The following is an 18,013-nucleotide window of genomic DNA, read 5'->3' on the forward strand; positions in this document are numbered from 1 at the left end:
GAAAGACTGACAAGGAAGAAAATTAATACTGAACAAAAAAAATCCGGTCTCAGCATCGCTTTATATGCTAAAATGAGCTCCGGAAACAATGGCAAGTGTGCCAAAACCAAATATTCTGTAAGTAATACGGTGTTTAAATTCACCTCTCCTTAGAATTTGCAAGGTCCATTTTGTCTACATTTTAAAAAACAAAACAAAAACAGCATTCTTAAACTTCTTAAACCCCCATTGTGTCTCTTGTAGGCAGGTCTCTAAACTGAAATAGACACAGTTATTTCAGTTTTCTAAGGCCTGGCTTTTCCCCCTGGCGCATGAAAAACGTGTGTCAGTAACACTTTTATCTGTGTAACAAATTGTACTTAAAATCATTACGTGTGAAATTACCAATTAATCCTACGGGGACAAATCCTTTAGTAGAAATCTACCCACTTGGGACCGTACAGATGGTGAATCGGAGTTTTACAATAGACCCAACCTCTGATTAAATGCAGAGATGTAACGGACAAAAAAGCTCAAAATTTGGCTAGAGAATAAAATATCAGGTCCTAGTGCCCGACAAGTTCAGCATAGTACAGTCTTTAAAACTTTATTCTTTTACTTCAGTGGATCCATGGGCAAAGATTATTCTGGGGTTGCTGTAGTGTAGGAAATAGTTTTTGCACCAATATGGCACAGCCTGAAAGAAATAGGCAGTATTTAAATCCCTCATCCGTGATTTCTGTTTCTAGATTTTATAAGGTCTGGGCAGAATCATAGATGCTTCTTTTGGCTGGAATTACTGAGACTGCTGTAATTAAAAGATGTTAATTGTTATTTTTTAGGGGTAGGCCTGATAATTCTTTCTTACTTTAATAGGACAGATCCACCCGTGGCCTGGACATGCATTTACCATCACTTTTAGTTTCAGTTTTGACATGGCTTGGAAATCCCATTAAACCATTTTTTCTGGCCTGCCTTGGCCAGAAACTGATAATTTCAAATAATGAGTAGAAAGTAGTCTGGTCCCTTTTTTTTCCTCCCTAGTCAAGGGCCGTGCCCCACAATTTGAAACCAACATTTCCCAAAGCACTTTGTGGATTTGGGGAAAGGTCAATTAACTTCTGTTTCCTCCGAGTAACCCTGGGAAGAACGGGCAGCAGTTCTGTCCAGAGCAATTTGTCCAGTGACCTTCAAGGGCAGGAAGTTCACAAGTGCAACTAACAATGTCATCTCAAATTTGTTCCTGGGTTGGTGTGTATCGCAAGAGAAGGAGGAACGGTTGTGCAGCCTTTCCTCGTCCTCCTACAATACTCAGGTTCCGAGCTCATCACTCAGAGGTTGTATTCATTATTTATTAAGCAAATGTATATGGGCGCCCAACTCACACATTGGTGGCTTGCAACATTAAAAATCCACAATATTAAAAGCCCCTTCCCCCCCCCTCCCCATGGCAGCAGCAACACAATCAAATCAACCACCTGATGGATTTTATGTCCATTGATAGTCCTCAGGCCCACTGACCAAAGCCCTGATCTTCAGGGCCTTTTAAGAAAACAAGAAGATGGGGGCCAAGGAAATGATGTCCAATAGAGAAGGCCCTTTTTCATGGTCCCACCAGATCTCATCCCTAGCAGATCCTTCCTACCCCATTAGGTGTGCACTGCAGTCACAAGACCCAAAGAAATGTGTGTATCTTCCAGGTGTCTTTTTCCTTTCCTCTCCCTTTGCAGAATCTGTCGTGTTGTGGTGAAACAATAGAAAATTCAAAAGCTGTACACTCAGATTGGTTTCCCAGACAAAGACTGAAGGGGAACGGTATTTTTTTAGGGGAGGCTAAGAGATGGTGGCCGTCATGTTTATTCCTTGAAATGACAGCTCTGGACTGGAGTTTCAAATGTTCTCTTTGTTTTTTTTATTATTCTATAAATCAATTTCTAAAGGAACCAAGGTTGGTTTCTGTTAAATTACAACTGGAGAGGGAAAAATGTAGCTGCCATAATTCCTTAAATGATATAACTGGACAGAGGTGGACACATAAAGTATTTTTCTCCAGCTTTGTCAAGTAGAACTAGTTTATCCCAAATAGGATATATTTCCCCCCCTCCCTTTTAACCAAAGGAATGAATTGAGGAATGGCCGCAGAGAAAGTGCAGTTGCAAGCGGGGGGGGGGGGGAGGAAGGGGTTTTTTGATGTTATTCTTGTTTTTTTATTTGATTTACTTCCTCCTTCCGTCTTTAATAACCAAGTTCCTTAAGCTTGGATGATGCAGGTTTTGTTGCCAGAGCTGTGCCACTGAATGCTACTGACCCCGGCCAAGACCCCAGCCCCAGTTCCCCACCAGACAAAGATGGAGCTGTGCGAGGACCAGTCAGCCTCCATTATAGCCGAGGGAACCTAGCAGGAAGAGACAGCCTTCATTATTTTTAATTGGGCTCTACAGTTAAATAATACACAATGGCCACAATCGTCTGGGAAGTTATATTGTGGAAGGCCATTGAATTAATGGAAGCCGGGCCGGAGTGGAGCAGCATTCCCATTCATTTCAATGGGCGAGGACTGGGCGGATCTCCTGTCCAGTCCAATGTTGGTTGTTTATTGATCCTGGTGTTGAAACATAAGACAAGCTCCGTTTGGGGGAGGGGGGAGTTGTTAGACATCCACAGTTAACAGAACCACATTGTGTTTCATAATCTGTCAGCAAAACCATATGCTATCCAAACACGGGCAAATCATACCCATTAAATCCCATTTCTTTTTATTCCTGCGTTTCTTCTATTGCCTGCTCCAGATCTGGAGTAACCCTGTTTTGCCTGAAGTCCCCTAAACTAGAAGCTGACACCTGAAGAAGTCCAGACAGGGGTTGCCACGTCAGCCTTCGGTTGCGGTGAGTCCAAAGCACTTCCTTCCTGGGACCAATCCTGGCACCGAATGTTGGGCAGTCTATAAAGTGCCCCCCCCGCCTCCTCCCTATTCTCCCCTAAAGGAAGGTTGAAGATCTCACAGCCCCAGTGAGGCCTAAATTTTAGGCCATCCATCACTTTTGTCCCCGCCCCCCCCGCCCCCCAAGACACCAAAGGCAGCTGGGGATGAGTGGGACCTGGGTCGTTCAGACGTTAGCTGAGCCTGGGACTGCTGCCTGGTTTAAGGAGGCAGACTGAAGAGCAGGAATTGAGAGACCTCACACCTGCTATGATATGGGAAGCAGTTGTGAAACTCCTTGAGATAGGCAGGGCTGTGGCACATCAGAGGCCTCACCTAGATCAATAAGTAGGGATTTTTTTTAAAAAAAAGCCTTCCATGTAGAGGTAATAAATTCAGCTTAATTTCTTTGCATGGAGGCCTTGTTAAAATTATGTCCAAAAGTGTGTGCACCACGCTGCGGAGCCAGAGTACAAGCTCAGCATGTCTTTTCCAAAGTCTCTCCCAAATGCGAAGGGTGTTTAGGATTGCAACGTTACAACCCTGCATAATTCATTGCGCTATAAAATGCGCTACCATATTTTATTGCAAACCAGAGAGCATGAAATTATAGCTGTAATGCAATGTTCTGTTCCGTGGAGATGCCGGGAGGGAGAAGACCCACCTGTCACTTCCCTCGGAGGCTGGGCTTCTCTGAGGAAGGAGTCCAGGAGACCTGGTAGCAACTCTTGAATTTTTGAAGCTCCTTCCAGAAAAGCAAGAGAGAGAGAGAAAACTGAGATTAAAAGTAAGGCAGAGGCCAGGAAGTAGGAGGTGGGATCTGGTGTAAATGGGCAGAGAAGGAAAGGTGCACAGAACCGGGTGTTAGAAGGAAATCTGGAATTCCAGACTGTTCATCACCCTTTATAGCCAGAGCATTCTGCAAGAGCTCTTGCAAATCCTATCCCATTTCCACCCTGCTGGGTTCCAAAGCAGGAAAATATTGGGGTGAGTGGGTGGGTGAGTGGGTGACGAACAGATATCATCCCAAGAGATTACTGTTGGGTACCTTCTGATTCTTGCAAATGCAGGATTAGGAAATGAGCATTTGATGAGATTGTCACTTTTGAACTTCAGATTCTACTGCTCACTTGTCGTTCTAAGAAAATCTGAGTGATACCTGATATTTTATCTTCAATCCTTCTGAAAATTCACCTTTTGAGACTGTTTTTAAACAATTAGATTGCCTTTAAAATACCTGCCTCTTTCTTATAACTCGTTTTCTATAAATTGTAGATATTTAAATTTCTCACTCAATGTGGCATCGCTAATCAAAAGAGTATGATTAAAAACAAACAGACATATTTATCTGTCTGAAGCCCTAACAGTGCAATAAAACCCGACTTATTGCTTGTAATATTTAGAATTAATGAATGCAGGGCTGAATAATTTATGATTGTCTTAGCACAAGCAAGAATTCAATTAAATTTGAACAGGAAACACCAAGGCACTTGGCAAAAACAAAACAAAAAAAAATCCTCTTTCCCTTTTTTCCTCTTGCAAACAATACCCTTCACTTCTGCTCCCTTGGGGCTGCTGGCAGAGAAACAGGTGTGTAAACCAGGAGCAAAACAGGTATTATGTTGCTTAAAAGTCATTCATCCCATCAGAGGAAGGGAGGAATCCAGAGACACCTGGGAGAGCTCTCTGCTTGGATGTCAGCTAATTTGTTGCAGGAATAACAGCCCATTTGCCAGGAGAATGCAGGAGGGAGTGGGGTTCTTTCCTCAGGAGAGTGCCAGACTGGATTTGTGGGTTATGTTTAGCCAGAATATGATTTTAGCTTAGCATTTTTTTAAAAGCCAAGGCCAAGTCAAAAGGAGATGACAGATCGGCAGGTGTGTTATGAATTAGTGTGTAATAGTAAAACATTCCAGCTAATTAAACCAAGGAGAGAAGCAACCTAAAACTAAGGAGAAATTTCCTGCTTGCCTCCAGAGGTTGTGGGTGCACCATTACTGGAGATTTTTAAGAAGAGGCTGAACAGCCATTTGTCCAGAACGGTATAGCTGGCTGGGGAATTCTGGGAGTTGAAGTCCACAAGTCTTAAAAGTTCCCAAGGTTGGAGACCCCTGGTATGGGGTCTTCTGCTTGAGCAGGGGGTTGAACTGGAAGGCTTCCGAGGTCCCTTCCAACCCTGTTAAAGGCCAGGTGCATTTCCCTTGTTAGCACTTAGACTTATATACCGCTTATTCCTGGAAATCACCACCTTACCTCCATCTACTGGCTAGAGTGTGCCCTGCTTTGGGGTGGGGCTCATAAACACAGTTCTACATCACCTGTGGGCATTTTTACAACCAGGAGGTAACTGACCCGCAGTTACCAGGTTCTCCTTATTCTGTCTCTATCTAGTGTGAGGCATCCCTGAATTATTAAGGATATTTAACATAAATATATAGTCGTAACATCAGCCTGGTTCTTGTTAGTTTTAATTTTTAAGCACTGCCACCAGTCTCAGACTAAACTGGTGAAAAGAGATCCTGTAACTCTTTGCTTACCTGCTGCTATGCATTATTAAGTGCAGAGGTTGCCCTTAACATCAGCTCCTTTAGACTCCAGAAAAGGTACTTGACTGCGGAAGGGACCCCCAGGGGCCTAGCAAGGCCAGCAGAAGGAGCTGCAGGAAGGCAGGGGGTTTTCAACCTCCACCTCTCATCCCGGCTTTATTTCTGTCCTTAGTAATTAGTCTGTCAAGAAATTGCAGCAATCAAAGATCAGGCAGTGCCTGCTGCAACCTAATCTCCAAGAAGGTCCAGTGTCTAATTCTTATCAGCAGAATGAGCCAATACCAGCATGCCGGACCCGGAGGGCTCAGCCACCGACACGCAACATGAATTATTAAGCGTACTTCGCTGGGACGGAAAAGTCTTTTTGCAGACTCCTGGCATCAGGTTCTGCTACGCTGGATGGATCCTAAGCAAGCCAGCTCGCCAGAGTCCTGAATGGCTTAATCGGACCGTCAGCATTTGGGATCAGCATTCAGGATGGCGACCCAGGTAATGGTCAGCGCAGCCAAGGAGGAGGAAGAGAGGTCATGGGAATAAAAAGGTCGGGGTGGTGGAGTCTGAGAGAAGCTTCCACAAATTTGAATCGGAAAGGTGCTCCCTGATTTTGGGGAGCAATCTTGATGCCCTGGGGTTTCCCTCTCTTGAACGTCCGTGGTCTTTCCATGGTTCAAAACTCCTGAGCAGTTGGGCCGGATAGAGCCCGAGGTTCAGGCCTCAGGGCATCTCCCTTTTGCCATTGCATTAATGGGGTGGGGGGTGGGGGGTGAGAGGGGCTGCCCTTTGCTCCTGAGTCCCCGTCTGCCCTTCTTCTACTTCATGCCCATGAAGTAGAAGAACAGATGTTCCATGTTGTACCTGTGGAGAGAGAATTTGGAGAGCTAACATCCCAGAGAGCAAAAACGCGTGTCTCCTCTTTCGTAAAGCCAAGAACCAAAACTTTCTCATTTAAATAAGCCAAAAAAAAAGGCAAAGTTTCTGTGGAGTCAACAGTGTAAAACCAAATCTGTTCCCCAGAATGGGACATTGGGGTGATGGGAGGCAAGAACAGTTGACCCAAAAGGTGCACCCAGCCACCCCACTTGGGGCCACATCCATAAAGGGAGGGGCTGGTTCTGTTCCCGAGGGGACCAACTCTATCCAAGCCAGGCAGCCTTGGCCATGGGCAATGTGGTGGGTGAGGTGGATCTGTTTCTAGCCCCTTCAAGACTGCATTGCATTATTCCAACACCATGTTTTCAACCTTGGCAACTTTAAGATGTGTGGACTTGGACTCTCGGGAACTGGAGTCCTCACATCTCAAAGTGGCCAAGGTTGAACAGCAACGCTTGAAGGGGAGGGGGAGAAGGAGGGAAAATTGGGAGAGGGAAGCATTCAAGACTTCAGTTCAACGGATGGCTCCTCTATTGTCAAGGGTGTGTCTAACACAGCACTTCTTTAAAAAAATTGTGCTGGCCCTAAAGCCGTATTCTGGAATAGGAGAAGAGCAAAGGGAAGGACTTGCTACAAATGGCCATTTCCTCTCCCACCCCCATGGACGGTTGTCCTCAAAGGGAAAGGAGATTGTTGTCCTGTGACTTTTTTTGTGCCAACAATATCTGGCCGAGGGCAAAAATAGTTGCAGATCAATCCTCATATTATAATCAAAAGTTTAACCGGAAAAAGCAGCTTTGCTTTCTTTCAGCCAGGTGAAAGGATTCGCTGAGGAGCGTTTGTTTGGGCCCTTGTGAATTTGGTCGGTTTGGATGCTGGCCTGAACATTGTCCTGGGTTGAAACTGGTGAAGCCGCTGGCCATTCTGATTACCAAACAGGATTTGTAATTATGCTGAACTGGAAGTCAGAGATGACACGGCAGTAAATTTAGAGAAGGGTCGGGTCATTTATTTGCTGTTTCATTTTTCTTTCCAGTGAGGCCGTTATAAAAATCTAATTTCCCAATGCAGTCAGCTGTGAAGCAGCCCAGAACAGAATCTGTTCATTCCTTTATTTATTTGTTAAGCAAGGAATGGAAGGGGGGGGGAGCTTGTTAGGAGAAGCGAGTTTTCAAATTAAAGCGGCAGTATGGACAATGTTAGCAAAAGCAAAGTTCCTGCTGGAGCAATTGAACTGTTGCTTCAGAGCTAGGGACTTACCTGTTTGGCTGTTTACCTGTGAAGGGTTTGGCTGCTACTGAAAATGGGGTGGGGGAACCGTGTGGGTGACATTTTGGTGAGAGTGGCTGAAACTTCAGTCTCCTCAAAGTTGGGATGACGGGAGGCTGCCGAGTTGGGAGGCAGATTTGGACATATTCATGTGGAAATAAATTAGAGGCCCTCCGACTCATGATGGTTGTGCGTTGCTCGAGACTAGCACAATCGGCTTTCCACAATTCTCTTACCTGCCCTCCATGAAGAAGCCATTTAGGGCCCCAAATGCTGAACGGGGTGACTGGTATGAGGTCCTCCTGAGGTTGAGGCCCCCTTTGGCAGACGAGCCTCGGAGGTTCCTGGGGCAGCTTTGCTGGGGCTGCTGGTGGCTTCTCCCTTCAGTTTAGGCCGGGGGAATGATCAGGATGGCTGCTGCTGCTGCCGCTGTTGTAGGATCTCAGACTTCCTTTAAGCAATTAACGCTTTCCCCCAAGCCAAAGAGAAACAGCTGCACCACTGCAAGCCATAAAAGGGACCTTCCCCGCACCACCCCTGGCTGCCTAGATTGGGGGAGGGCCGGTGGTGGTCTGTGCACCAGAATGGAGGGGCTGCTGGTGGTAAGTGCTTTCTAGGGGCCTCTGGGGCAGCTTCAGAAGGGAACGGCTTGTTTCTCACTCTCTAAACCCTTCGGCTTTTGTAGGGTTAAAAATACGGGGATCTCTGGGAATCCTCCACGGACGAAACAAGGGGAGAAGAAGGCGAAGTGCTTCAGTTGTGGAGCTTGAATGTTCTTTTATGCTCTGCTAAATGAACTTGGAGTGCAGTTAAATGCTGAAGAAGGTGCAGGAGGAACCTGGAACAGGTTTAACAGTTTAACAGTAACAGAATTGGAAGGGACCTTGGAGGTCATTTAGTCCAGCCCCCTGGTGAAACTGTCTGGTTGGGTTGGGGGTGGGTTCTACTGTTTTCACCAATTCTGCAGACCGAGAAGGCTGTGAAGCAGGAAGGTGAGCAACAGGCCAGACTCACCTGTTGCATGGATTACAGAGAATTGCTGCCCCATTCCCTTTTTTCCCCATATGTACAGCTGGCTTGATGCTTTCACACACATGGGTGTGCGAAAATACAATTTCTGAAGGGAGGCATCCATTCGTGATGTTTGCTGTTTGTTTGCTTATTTTGAAGGATTCTCTCCTGATTTTTCATCTAGTCAGGCTTGCAAATTGATATGCAATTAAGTTAAGGTCATATTGCACCGAAGTGTTAAAAGATCTGTAGGTTTAGAAAACAAACCAGAGACACTTTGTGGCAACCAACAGCACAACTGTAGCAGTCCTAAATAGGCAATCCCTTGTTATTTCAATTTTGAGGTTGTCCACAGTGAGTCTGGGCAGATTGCGACCGCCCTCTCTCATGCGAGGCTCACTGGGAAGAGGTTGCCAGAACTTTCTCCCTCTTAGAAGTCAGAGACCCCCGTTAACACCAGAAAGAGGGTGCTCTTAGGAGGTGGAGAGGGAACTTTGTGTTTTCTTTCAGTCTGGGAACAAGTAGCTCAGAAACTAATTAGTAAAACAATGTCAGAATGTAATTTGCGTCGGAGATAAATAAAACAATAATGGCAGTCTATTTAATAGCCCTCAAAAGAGAGGTATGCGTCTATCCAATGGAAGGATGCTCTGGAGGCAAGCTGCCACTCTAGAGGTTTCTCCCCCCCCCCAACCCCTCCAGTCCTCTCCCTAAATAGCAAAGTTGTTGGGGGGGGGCAGGAGACATGTTAAAATTGGTTGCCATAAATTGAATCCCTGCACTGTTTGCTCTCTGGAGTGGAGCCGTATTTCAGTTTTGAGCAGAGGATGCAAAGAGCTTGTTTTGCCAGGACAGTGTGTAGTTGTTTATTGGCCTATGAAAAAGGAATCGGAGGTGCTGTACCCTGCCTTGGACCATTAACCTCCTGAAATGTTTTGACAAGGGGAGCAGGGAAAAGGCTGGGGCTGGGGCTGGCAGAGCAGCGTTTGAAGGCAGCCAGGATCGGAAAGAAAAGGAAAACTCTGCTCCATTCGCCCCTCTGCCAAGAATCAGGAATCCGTCTATCCCATTTGCCCTGCTCTTCCCATGATTGAAGAACAAAAACCCAGCGATAAATAAAATGGGTCCTTTTGCTTTCCCAAGTAGGCCTCGGGGCCACCTGAAGGCCCTTCGGCTCTGTTTTCAGCCCTGCTCCAGTGTGGTGAATGTTTTGGCCACATCCTGAGCGGAGAAGAAGGCTGGTCCAGGAGCCTGGCCTTCCCTCCAGGCTGGGTCTGAGCCCTGGGGATCACCAGCCCACCGATTTGGGCTTCTCATCTTGACCCAGGACTGATGGCTTCCTTCTTCCCTTCTTTTCAGCTCAGTTCTTGACCTGCCTTCTAGAGCAGGAGATATCCCCCCACCAACGAGTGGGATCCGGGGGCTGGAGCTGTTCTCCGGCAGGTGGGACACAAGGAGGTCCTGGTCTCCAGGTCAGAGCCGGCCAGGACCTGCCCGGGAGGAGGAATGGCCAGGAACAGATCGCCATTGTTGCTCTCATCAACCTGAAGCGCGTCAAGAGAGGCAGGGGAGCCCTGACCGTTAGCCGCCCCATTTATCGGGGCTGTTGTGTCCCGCCCGGCCCTCCCCCTCCCCGCCGTTTCTCAGATTAGCCCAGGCCGCGCTCTAAAAGGGTCCTCGGCCGGGCTTTTGTGCCCGGAGTGCCCAGTGTGAAATCTGCAGTGACGTTAAATGTTTTCTAATGAATAATTATTGAAAGGAAATGGAGGCATATCAGTGTAAAGGATTGTAGCGTATTAAAACGTTTTATGCGATGGGTACAAAAATGTTGTCCTTCACAAGCACTTTGGGAAAAAGGCTTTAGTTTCTTTTCCTTGTGAAGGGGTTTTGATTCTCAGGGGATTATCCCTAAGCTCTTTCTGGCCCATCTCCTGACGGCAGTGAAAAGGGCCCGCAAAGGGCTTTCAAGATGGCGCCCCTGAAGCCGGTCGAAGGGTTAGAAGTTTTAGGGGTTAGAAGAAATGTTTGAACATCGGAGGGCTTTTTTTTTTCCACTTCAGCTTTTGATTTTGGAGGGTGAGGCACAGCTCCCCTTTGACCCCGCAGGGATTGTCGGTGGCTCTTTTGGTTAAGGCTGTGCCAAGATTACAGGCGAGGAACTGTCAAAATTGCTGGATGTTTCTTGCCCACCGCTCAGCCTCAAAATCTGCATTTTATGTGGCTTCAGAAAGAAACGAGGCTAAAGTTTTGAAAAAGCTGCGTGGGATGCAAACACATTTAAGATTTTCTTGTTTCTAGGATTCATCGTTGATATTCTTTTCCCAAAGCAGCAAAGCAAATGATCAAATGCACATTACCCTTTGGAGTGAAAGCTTTTATTAATATGAAATAAAAAATACTAATGAAAACCCCCATAGATGAATGCAGTGGCATCGTTCAGCCAGATAGATTCTCGATTCATATAGGAATAGCAGATGCTAGTTCTCAGACCTCAAGTTTTTTCTTTCTTTCTTTCTTTCTTGCAATTTTGATGTGGTGAAATGATTCTAGAATTCACACTTTTGCAAAAGCCCCCAGTTGAAGTAGATGGCTGTAGAGGAAAGGCAAATGAAGCCTTGAGAGCAGAATTAAACAGAGGGAAGAAAACATGGGAGACAGGCAGGCAATGTAGGTCACGTCCAGGCTGCCGGTGGGTTTCTCTGGGGGCCTGTGTGATAAAGCAATTCCTGGGCAGATGGCCTTGGTCCCTCTGATATCATGTTTACACTGGAGGACATTAACTGCAGCACCAGAAGTTGAATGGCTAGGAGAGTCAAAGGCGGGAGGAGGAGGAAAGCAGCCCCCTCCCCAAATTTCTACAGTAGAAGCTGCTTTGTAGGCTCACCTACTCATATTGATGAATATATTCCCATCATAAGCCTATATTCATATGAATAACATTCAAAATATTCATAAGCCATCATGTGGTTGTTTGCTGCGGACTTGGTTCAAATGGTGGTTTATTCAAGCCATGGACTAATTATGGACCTTCTTCATGCCACACTTACACTTTCACAACTGTTTTTCTTTCCTCCCCTTGAGGTTCTCTTTGTGTGTGAACTTTTTAACACGTCTCCAATAGGTGGGATATTGTAGCATTACAAACTCCTAGGAGACCTGAACGGATGCTCAGGTGGCAGCAAAGGATTGGCGTTGTCTTTCTTGGTTGCGCAAACATTTGTAGCCCGGGGGAGGGGGAGGGGGGGCTACGGCACTTAGTTTTTGTAGACCCTTTCCCAGCCTGATGCCCTCCGGTTGTGTGAAGCTCCAGAAGCTGCTCAGATGAACGATCCATCCAGTTCTGAAGACAGACGCTTTTCATGTCTTTGATGGGCTGAGAAGGAGCCGTAGTGTGGACGCTTGACTTGAGAAGGAGCTTAGGGTGACCTCTTGTGGAGAAAAGGTGGAGACGGAGCTCGAAAGGCGCGTTGGGCCTTCCCAGCATCCTTGCAACAGGTCTCCCCTGGGCGACGCCTCTCCTGGCTGGGACCTGGAGGCAATGAGACACACACTGAGCATCTCTGTGCTCACCCGTCCGATGGTGGTGGGCTTCCTTCTCTCCATGATCAGCCTCTTGCTTTCTGGAGGTTATCTCCGCTCTGCTTCCAAATGACTGTAGAATATCAGACAGACCCATCTCGCCTGTTTCCCCATCTTTCGACGTTAGGGAAGCCCACCGGTGTTTGCCTGTGACCTGCAATTTCTTTCATGGTGAATGAGCCGACACTCCCGTTCTGCAGGCATGGAGAAGCTCTTTCTCCCTGATGAAGCCCTGATCCATCAGTCCTGGCAGTGCCAGGGGTTGGGTGTGTCTTTCACCATATTTATGGGGTTGGGCTAACGTTTCTCAACCCTGGCCATTATTTATTTTGTTTAGATAGGTGGACTTCAATTCCCATCCGCTGGCTGGGGAACACTGGGAGTCGACACCCGCCCACCTTAAAAGGTTGAGAAATGCTGAGTTTGACGGCAGGGCCGGAGAGAAAAGACCGTTGGGTGCCCAGCTCCGCTGGAGCAACTGTCTTTGAATTAGCTGCCCTTCGGATTTTCACCTGCTGAAATGTTACCCAAGAGGTAGCAGAGCATAATTTTTAAGCAGCGCTTTCAAACTTCAGTTGATGCCCTCAGTAAGGCCTGCAAAACATCCAAGCCCAACAACTTCCTGTGTGAGGATAAGAGGGCCTGCAGACATTGGCCTGTTACACTAGGAGGAGGAAAGAGCTGAGTGAGCCTGTGGTTGCTACCAGACACCTTCTGATTTGTGTGTGTGTGGGGGGGGCAGGATGAATTTAGATGATGAATCTAAGATTAGGTACCAAAATTGGTGGCCCTGCAAGGAGAAACTCTCCCTTCTTTTTTTCCTTCCTTCCTTCCTTCCTTCCTTCCTTCCTTCCTTCCTTCCTTCCTTCCCCCTCCCTCTCCCTCCCTCCCTCTCCCCTCCCCTCTCACTGAGATGTTACACAGAGGACGATTCAGCCTCTCTCTCTCTCTCTCTCTCTCTGACTGGCTGGGGGAGGAGAGGACAGGGGTCATTTGAACAATGCTGCCTTGCGTGGCCAAGAGATCTTTTTTCTTTCCTTCTTTTTTTTTTTTTTTTTTTTTTGCTTGGGCTCCTTCCTCCCTGCCAGAGAGGTGGAAACGAGATGCAGTTGGAGTTCCAGTTGGAAGTGAGGTGAAGTGAGAACGGGACGTTCCGAGGGCTTCAGGGCAACGGAGGAGGACTTCCTCAAGTGGGAAGAGAGGAGCCTCGGGAGGGAGAGGTTAGGGGGCAAAGAACAAGGTTGTGGGGATCTAATCCCCAGGCAGCTCCTGGGTTTTCAAGACTGCTTATTCATTCTCTCGTTCTCTCTCTGGTGTCGGGAAAGGTAAGGCTATTATTATTGCTGTTGTTGTTGATGATGATGTGGTGGTCGTGGGGATTGTTATGATGGGTCATCTGCAATTTCGCAGTCTGGTAGGAGCCTGAAAAGTTAAGGATGAATGAGGTAGCACCTGAGAATATAGGTAGTTCCTAGCAGGGTGTGGAGGTTTTGTTTGTAAAATGAAGGTGTTCAGGTCCAATAAGTTCTGAATTTCCATATATTGTGAGAGTCCTTTAAGTATTGCTCCAATCACGATCTGGTATAAGGGTGCAACTTTGATCTCCGTGGTTCATCTTTTTTTCCCATAGTTTTTCCTCAATCCTAAAATCACTCAGTATAGCCACATCAACGAACCCAGATTTCTTCTTTTCCTTGGCTGTGATCTGGGGCATGTTATGGCCGGTGGAATGTTAAGCCAGACCTTCTCGGATTCCCTGGAACAGGATGCATGATTTCATTTTAATTTGTACCTTTTCCATCGTAAGCCTTTTCTCTGCCATGCAGAAGAAGGAAGCAGTAGTTAATTCCCAAGAAGAAAACTCTTCAAAGGCTCAAATCTGTCATAGTGGTAGAACCAGATCTCTCAGCTGGCTAACGGTTATGCCTCGGAAATGCAGAGGGCTTCACTACACCATGATGAATATTCACTCCGTGCATGTACCCTGTTTCCCTCAGAATAAGACATCCCCTGATAACAAGCCCAATCGGGCTTTTGGGCACATGGCAATAAGGCCAAGTGCTTATTTCAGGGTTCAAAAAAATATAAGACAGGGTCTTATTTTCGGGGAAACACGGTATAGCGATGTTTCATTGATTTTTCCTGATATAAAAACTGCCGTTTATTTCATTCCCACATCTTGCAAAGTTGGGCCAAGCAGGGGGGGTCTCCTTTTTGCCTTTTCCCACCACAAAAGAGATGTGGAAAAGTTGGATGGTGGCCAAGTTTTCCATAGACTGGAATGTCAAATTAACTCTAAGTGGGACAAGGGGGCCCCCCTGCAAAGTTCCAGTGGGAAATGGGGAGCCCAGTTCTCTTAAGAAGGGCATTTCATGTCTCCATCTATGCGCCTGAGTTGTTCTTGTCCGCCAGGGGAAAACAGCTGCTCAGCCAGAGGTGACTGCCTTGGCCAAGCCTGAGAAGGTAGCCAACCATCGCTATTTCAGAACAAGCCGGTTACAGGCTGGGAGAACGATGGGAAATATTCTCACGATTCGGAACGGTCCTCCAGGCAGGGCCAATCCTGCTATAATAGGTTTAAGTTCTAGCTGGCAAAACCCACAAAGGATTCCTTTGTGAAATCAGCAGAGGCAAAGCACAAGACCCAAAACCGGAGGAAGCGGGGGAGGGAGACGGTGCCGGGTATCCCCAATGGGGAGAAAGGTGGTGCCAGGAGCACAGCTGTTAAGAGGATTTTTCCAGCCTTTTGGAGTCTCCTTCAATTCCTCCTCCTCTTCCACTCCCTTCCAGCACTTGTTACCTGGGTTGACCCAACCAGGTAACAAGTGCTGGAAGGGAGTGAAACGCCTGCAAGAAAACAGCCCAGCTCGGAGAGCACCAATAATAGCAAAGCCTTTTCCACAAGGAAAACTTTGACCTTGCAAATCAGTCTCTGGGTTGCAGATTCGGTAATTTGGTATCTCGGAAGAGAGAGAGAGAGAGCCAGGACCTGATCTTTATCTGCTCTGGGCTCCAGCAAAGGAGAGCGAAGAGCTGCTTCTGTCTCAGGCAGGGCAAGGAGCCAGGACAGGTTTCAGGCCAGGTCCAGCTACATGATACGGGGGCTGCTGCATCTCCCGAGAGGGTCCAAATATTAGTTCTGGGACTTCAGTCAGAAGGGGCGGCAGCGCCATTCTAAGACTGCGGCTGGCACTTTGTATCCAGCATGCGTGAAAATATTGCAACAGAATTTCTTGGCTTCAGGAAAAGCGAAAAAAAAACAACCCAAAACCACCCTACCAACTCAATGTATCCACCGAGAGAATGTCATAGATTTTTGTCCCCTTGTTTTTGTGAAGTTACTCGATGTGCCAACTTGGCTACATTTATTAGAATAAATCACTCTCCAATTTTGCAGCCTGGGAAACTTTGAAAGACATTCCTGGGCTTAGCTTGCCAAGGTTTCTGCTTTCCGGTTATCTTAAAAGAAAAAGATTGCCTCCCCATCACTTAGGGGCACTTTCCCAAGAGCAGAAGGAAAGTCTGCTGGCTTATCCTGCTAATCGGGTCGTTTTCTTGTGGGTTTGCAGAAGGAGGCTGTGTGGAGGAAGCCCCACCAGCTGAACATGGAAGGGGCTCTGATCGCCCGCGACCGAGTCGGAGTTCAAGATTTTGTCCTGCTCGACTCTCACACCAGCGAATCGGCTTTCTTGGACAACCTGCGCAAGCGATACAGGGAGAACCTCATCTACGTAATTAAACATTAAACTGCCCGTCCACTTGGAAGAGGGAGGCTGCTTGTCTTGGGGATGGGGACGAGAGGCTGCTAAGATAATGTTAGACCAGAAGCGTTGGACTGAATCGAATGGGCTGCTACCTCTTGGGGGTTCAAGGGAGAATTTAAGAGCCAGAAGACAAGCCTGCAAAGGGGGGGTGAGAAAATGGAAGGGTGTGGCCCTCTCCTTGATGGACGGCTGGCGCACCCAATCAGCAACAGCTTCATCTCTCCCTCTGGCCCTGGGGTAGGAAGTGGGGATGGTAGAGGTGGCAGCTCTGGTCCCAGAGCAGCCAGTTAGTCTGGCACACTCAGACCTCTGCCCTCTATTCCTTGCTGCTGCTCATCACCTCTCAACATCGTCTATCTGAGAGGTGGCCTCCCTCTTCCTGATGACGGGGCTGGCTCTGCAAGGGCACCCCTCTCTGTGGCTCTCAGGCCCTCCAGATAGGTTCTTGGGAGTGAGGAGTGCCAATGTGGGTTGGCATTGGAGGGTGACAATTTTGTTCCAAAGATCTGGCAGGCTGTGGTGAGTCTGCTGATTGGCAGCCTCAATTCTTCTCGCTTTTCCCTTCTAGACCTACATCGGGACTCTTCTGGTGTCTGTGAATCCCTACAAAGAGTTGGACATCTATACAATTAAGCAGATGGAGCAATACAAAGGGGTCAACTTCTTTGAGCTGCCGCCGCACATGTGAGCGAAGATGCCGAGCCATGGCCTGCTCTGTGGCCTTCCTTGGGTCCAGATGGGAGCCTCCGTTCGTATCGATCCGTCCATCCAAACTTAAGGGGAATTAAAATACAAAAAGGCAGCCCCGCCCAAATGATAATTATACACAGGAGGTAGTCCCAGTGCTGGTTGGGGATTATGGGAGTTGAAGCCCCACCTGGAAAAAAACCCGTTGTGTTATCCTTTTCCCCTGGGGAAGTTCTCACTGTGTCCTCCTTGCGTCTTCTGCAGCTACGCCATTGCTGACAACGCTTACCGGGTCATGTGCACCGAGTATAACAACCACTTCATCCTGATCTCCGGAGAAAGTGGAGCCGGGAAGACCGAAGCCTCAAAGAAGATCCTGCAGTTCTTCGCCATGACCTGCCCTACCACCGAGCAGTTGCAGATTGTCCGCGATCGCTTGCTCCTCTCCAATCCCGTCCTGGAGGTAGCAGCCGAGGGATCCAGGCCTTGGGTCCCATTTCCCCTCAAGGGGAGAGGAGAGGAAAGGAAGCCCCAGCCGCTCTTAAATTCCCAAACTCTGTTTATCCCACAGGCCTTTGGAAATGCCAAAACGTTACGGAACGACAATTCAAGTAGGTTTGGGAAGTACATGGATATCCAGTTTGATTTTAAGGTACAGCTTTTAAAATATTGGGAGTTAAAAAAAAATACCTTGCATTTTTAACTCTTTAACCCGGAATAATGAAATGTAGCCACCTTGCAGAATCTTTTCTTTATTATTAGAGGTTATATTCTTTTCTTTTTTTTTAATCAGGGAAAAAAATGTGATACTCATGCCTTCCTTAGCTTTTATCTTCCCAACGCCCCTGCGAAGTAGGCCAGGTTGGGACCGAGAAGAGCTCTCAGGATCACCCAGCAGTGTCCTTTCAGACTGGGGGGTGGGTGTGGGGGAAATGCATCTCTTTTCCTCCACCCAATCTGAGAGTCTCGGCTCTGGGTTTCCTCACCAGGGTGTTGAGAAATGGGCTTTCCCAGCCCCCTCCCCCTGAAGAGCTGGATGCCCAGGGGGGCCCTCAGCTGGGGGCCTGCCTGCTTTGTTCCCTTGCTGCCTGTGGCACCGGAGCTCTCCTTCTCTGGTTCTGCTCTTTCCAGGGCGCTCCTGTCGGTGGGCACATCCTGAGCTACCTGATTGAGAAATCCCGCGTGGTGCACCAGAACCCCGGGGAACGCAACTTCCACGTCTTCTACCAGCTGCTGGAGGGGGGAGAGGAGGAGCTGCTGGAGGGGCTGGGGCTGGGACGCAGCCCTCAGAAGTACTCCTACCTGGTGCAGGTTGGGTGATGCAGCTTTTTGTCCACAGACTGTCATTTCCAGGTGTCTCCTGCATCACCCTGACTTGGCAAAAAGCT

General features: G+C 47.7%; 1 protein-coding gene across 1 annotated transcript in view; it reads left to right on the forward strand.

Annotated features, from left to right (window-relative positions):
• The window catches only part of MYO1H (myosin IH), a 36,125-nt gene that overhangs the window by 6,908 nt on the left and 11,204 nt on the right, over positions 1-18,013 (forward strand). Inside the window, 5 exon segments of the mRNA XM_070950362.1 lie at positions 15,744-15,905; positions 16,507-16,622; positions 16,890-17,088; positions 17,197-17,277; positions 17,757-17,936. Coding sequence (XP_070806463.1) covers positions 15,744-15,905; positions 16,507-16,622; positions 16,890-17,088; positions 17,197-17,277; positions 17,757-17,936 — 738 coding nt within the window.

The sequence above is a fragment of the Pituophis catenifer genome, unplaced genomic scaffold, assembly GCF_029215685.1.
Source record: "Pituophis catenifer annectens isolate HBS135680 unplaced genomic scaffold, rPitCat1.0.hap2 SCAF_10, whole genome shotgun sequence".
NCBI classification, from domain to species: domain Eukaryota; kingdom Metazoa; phylum Chordata; class Lepidosauria; order Squamata; family Colubridae; genus Pituophis; species Pituophis catenifer.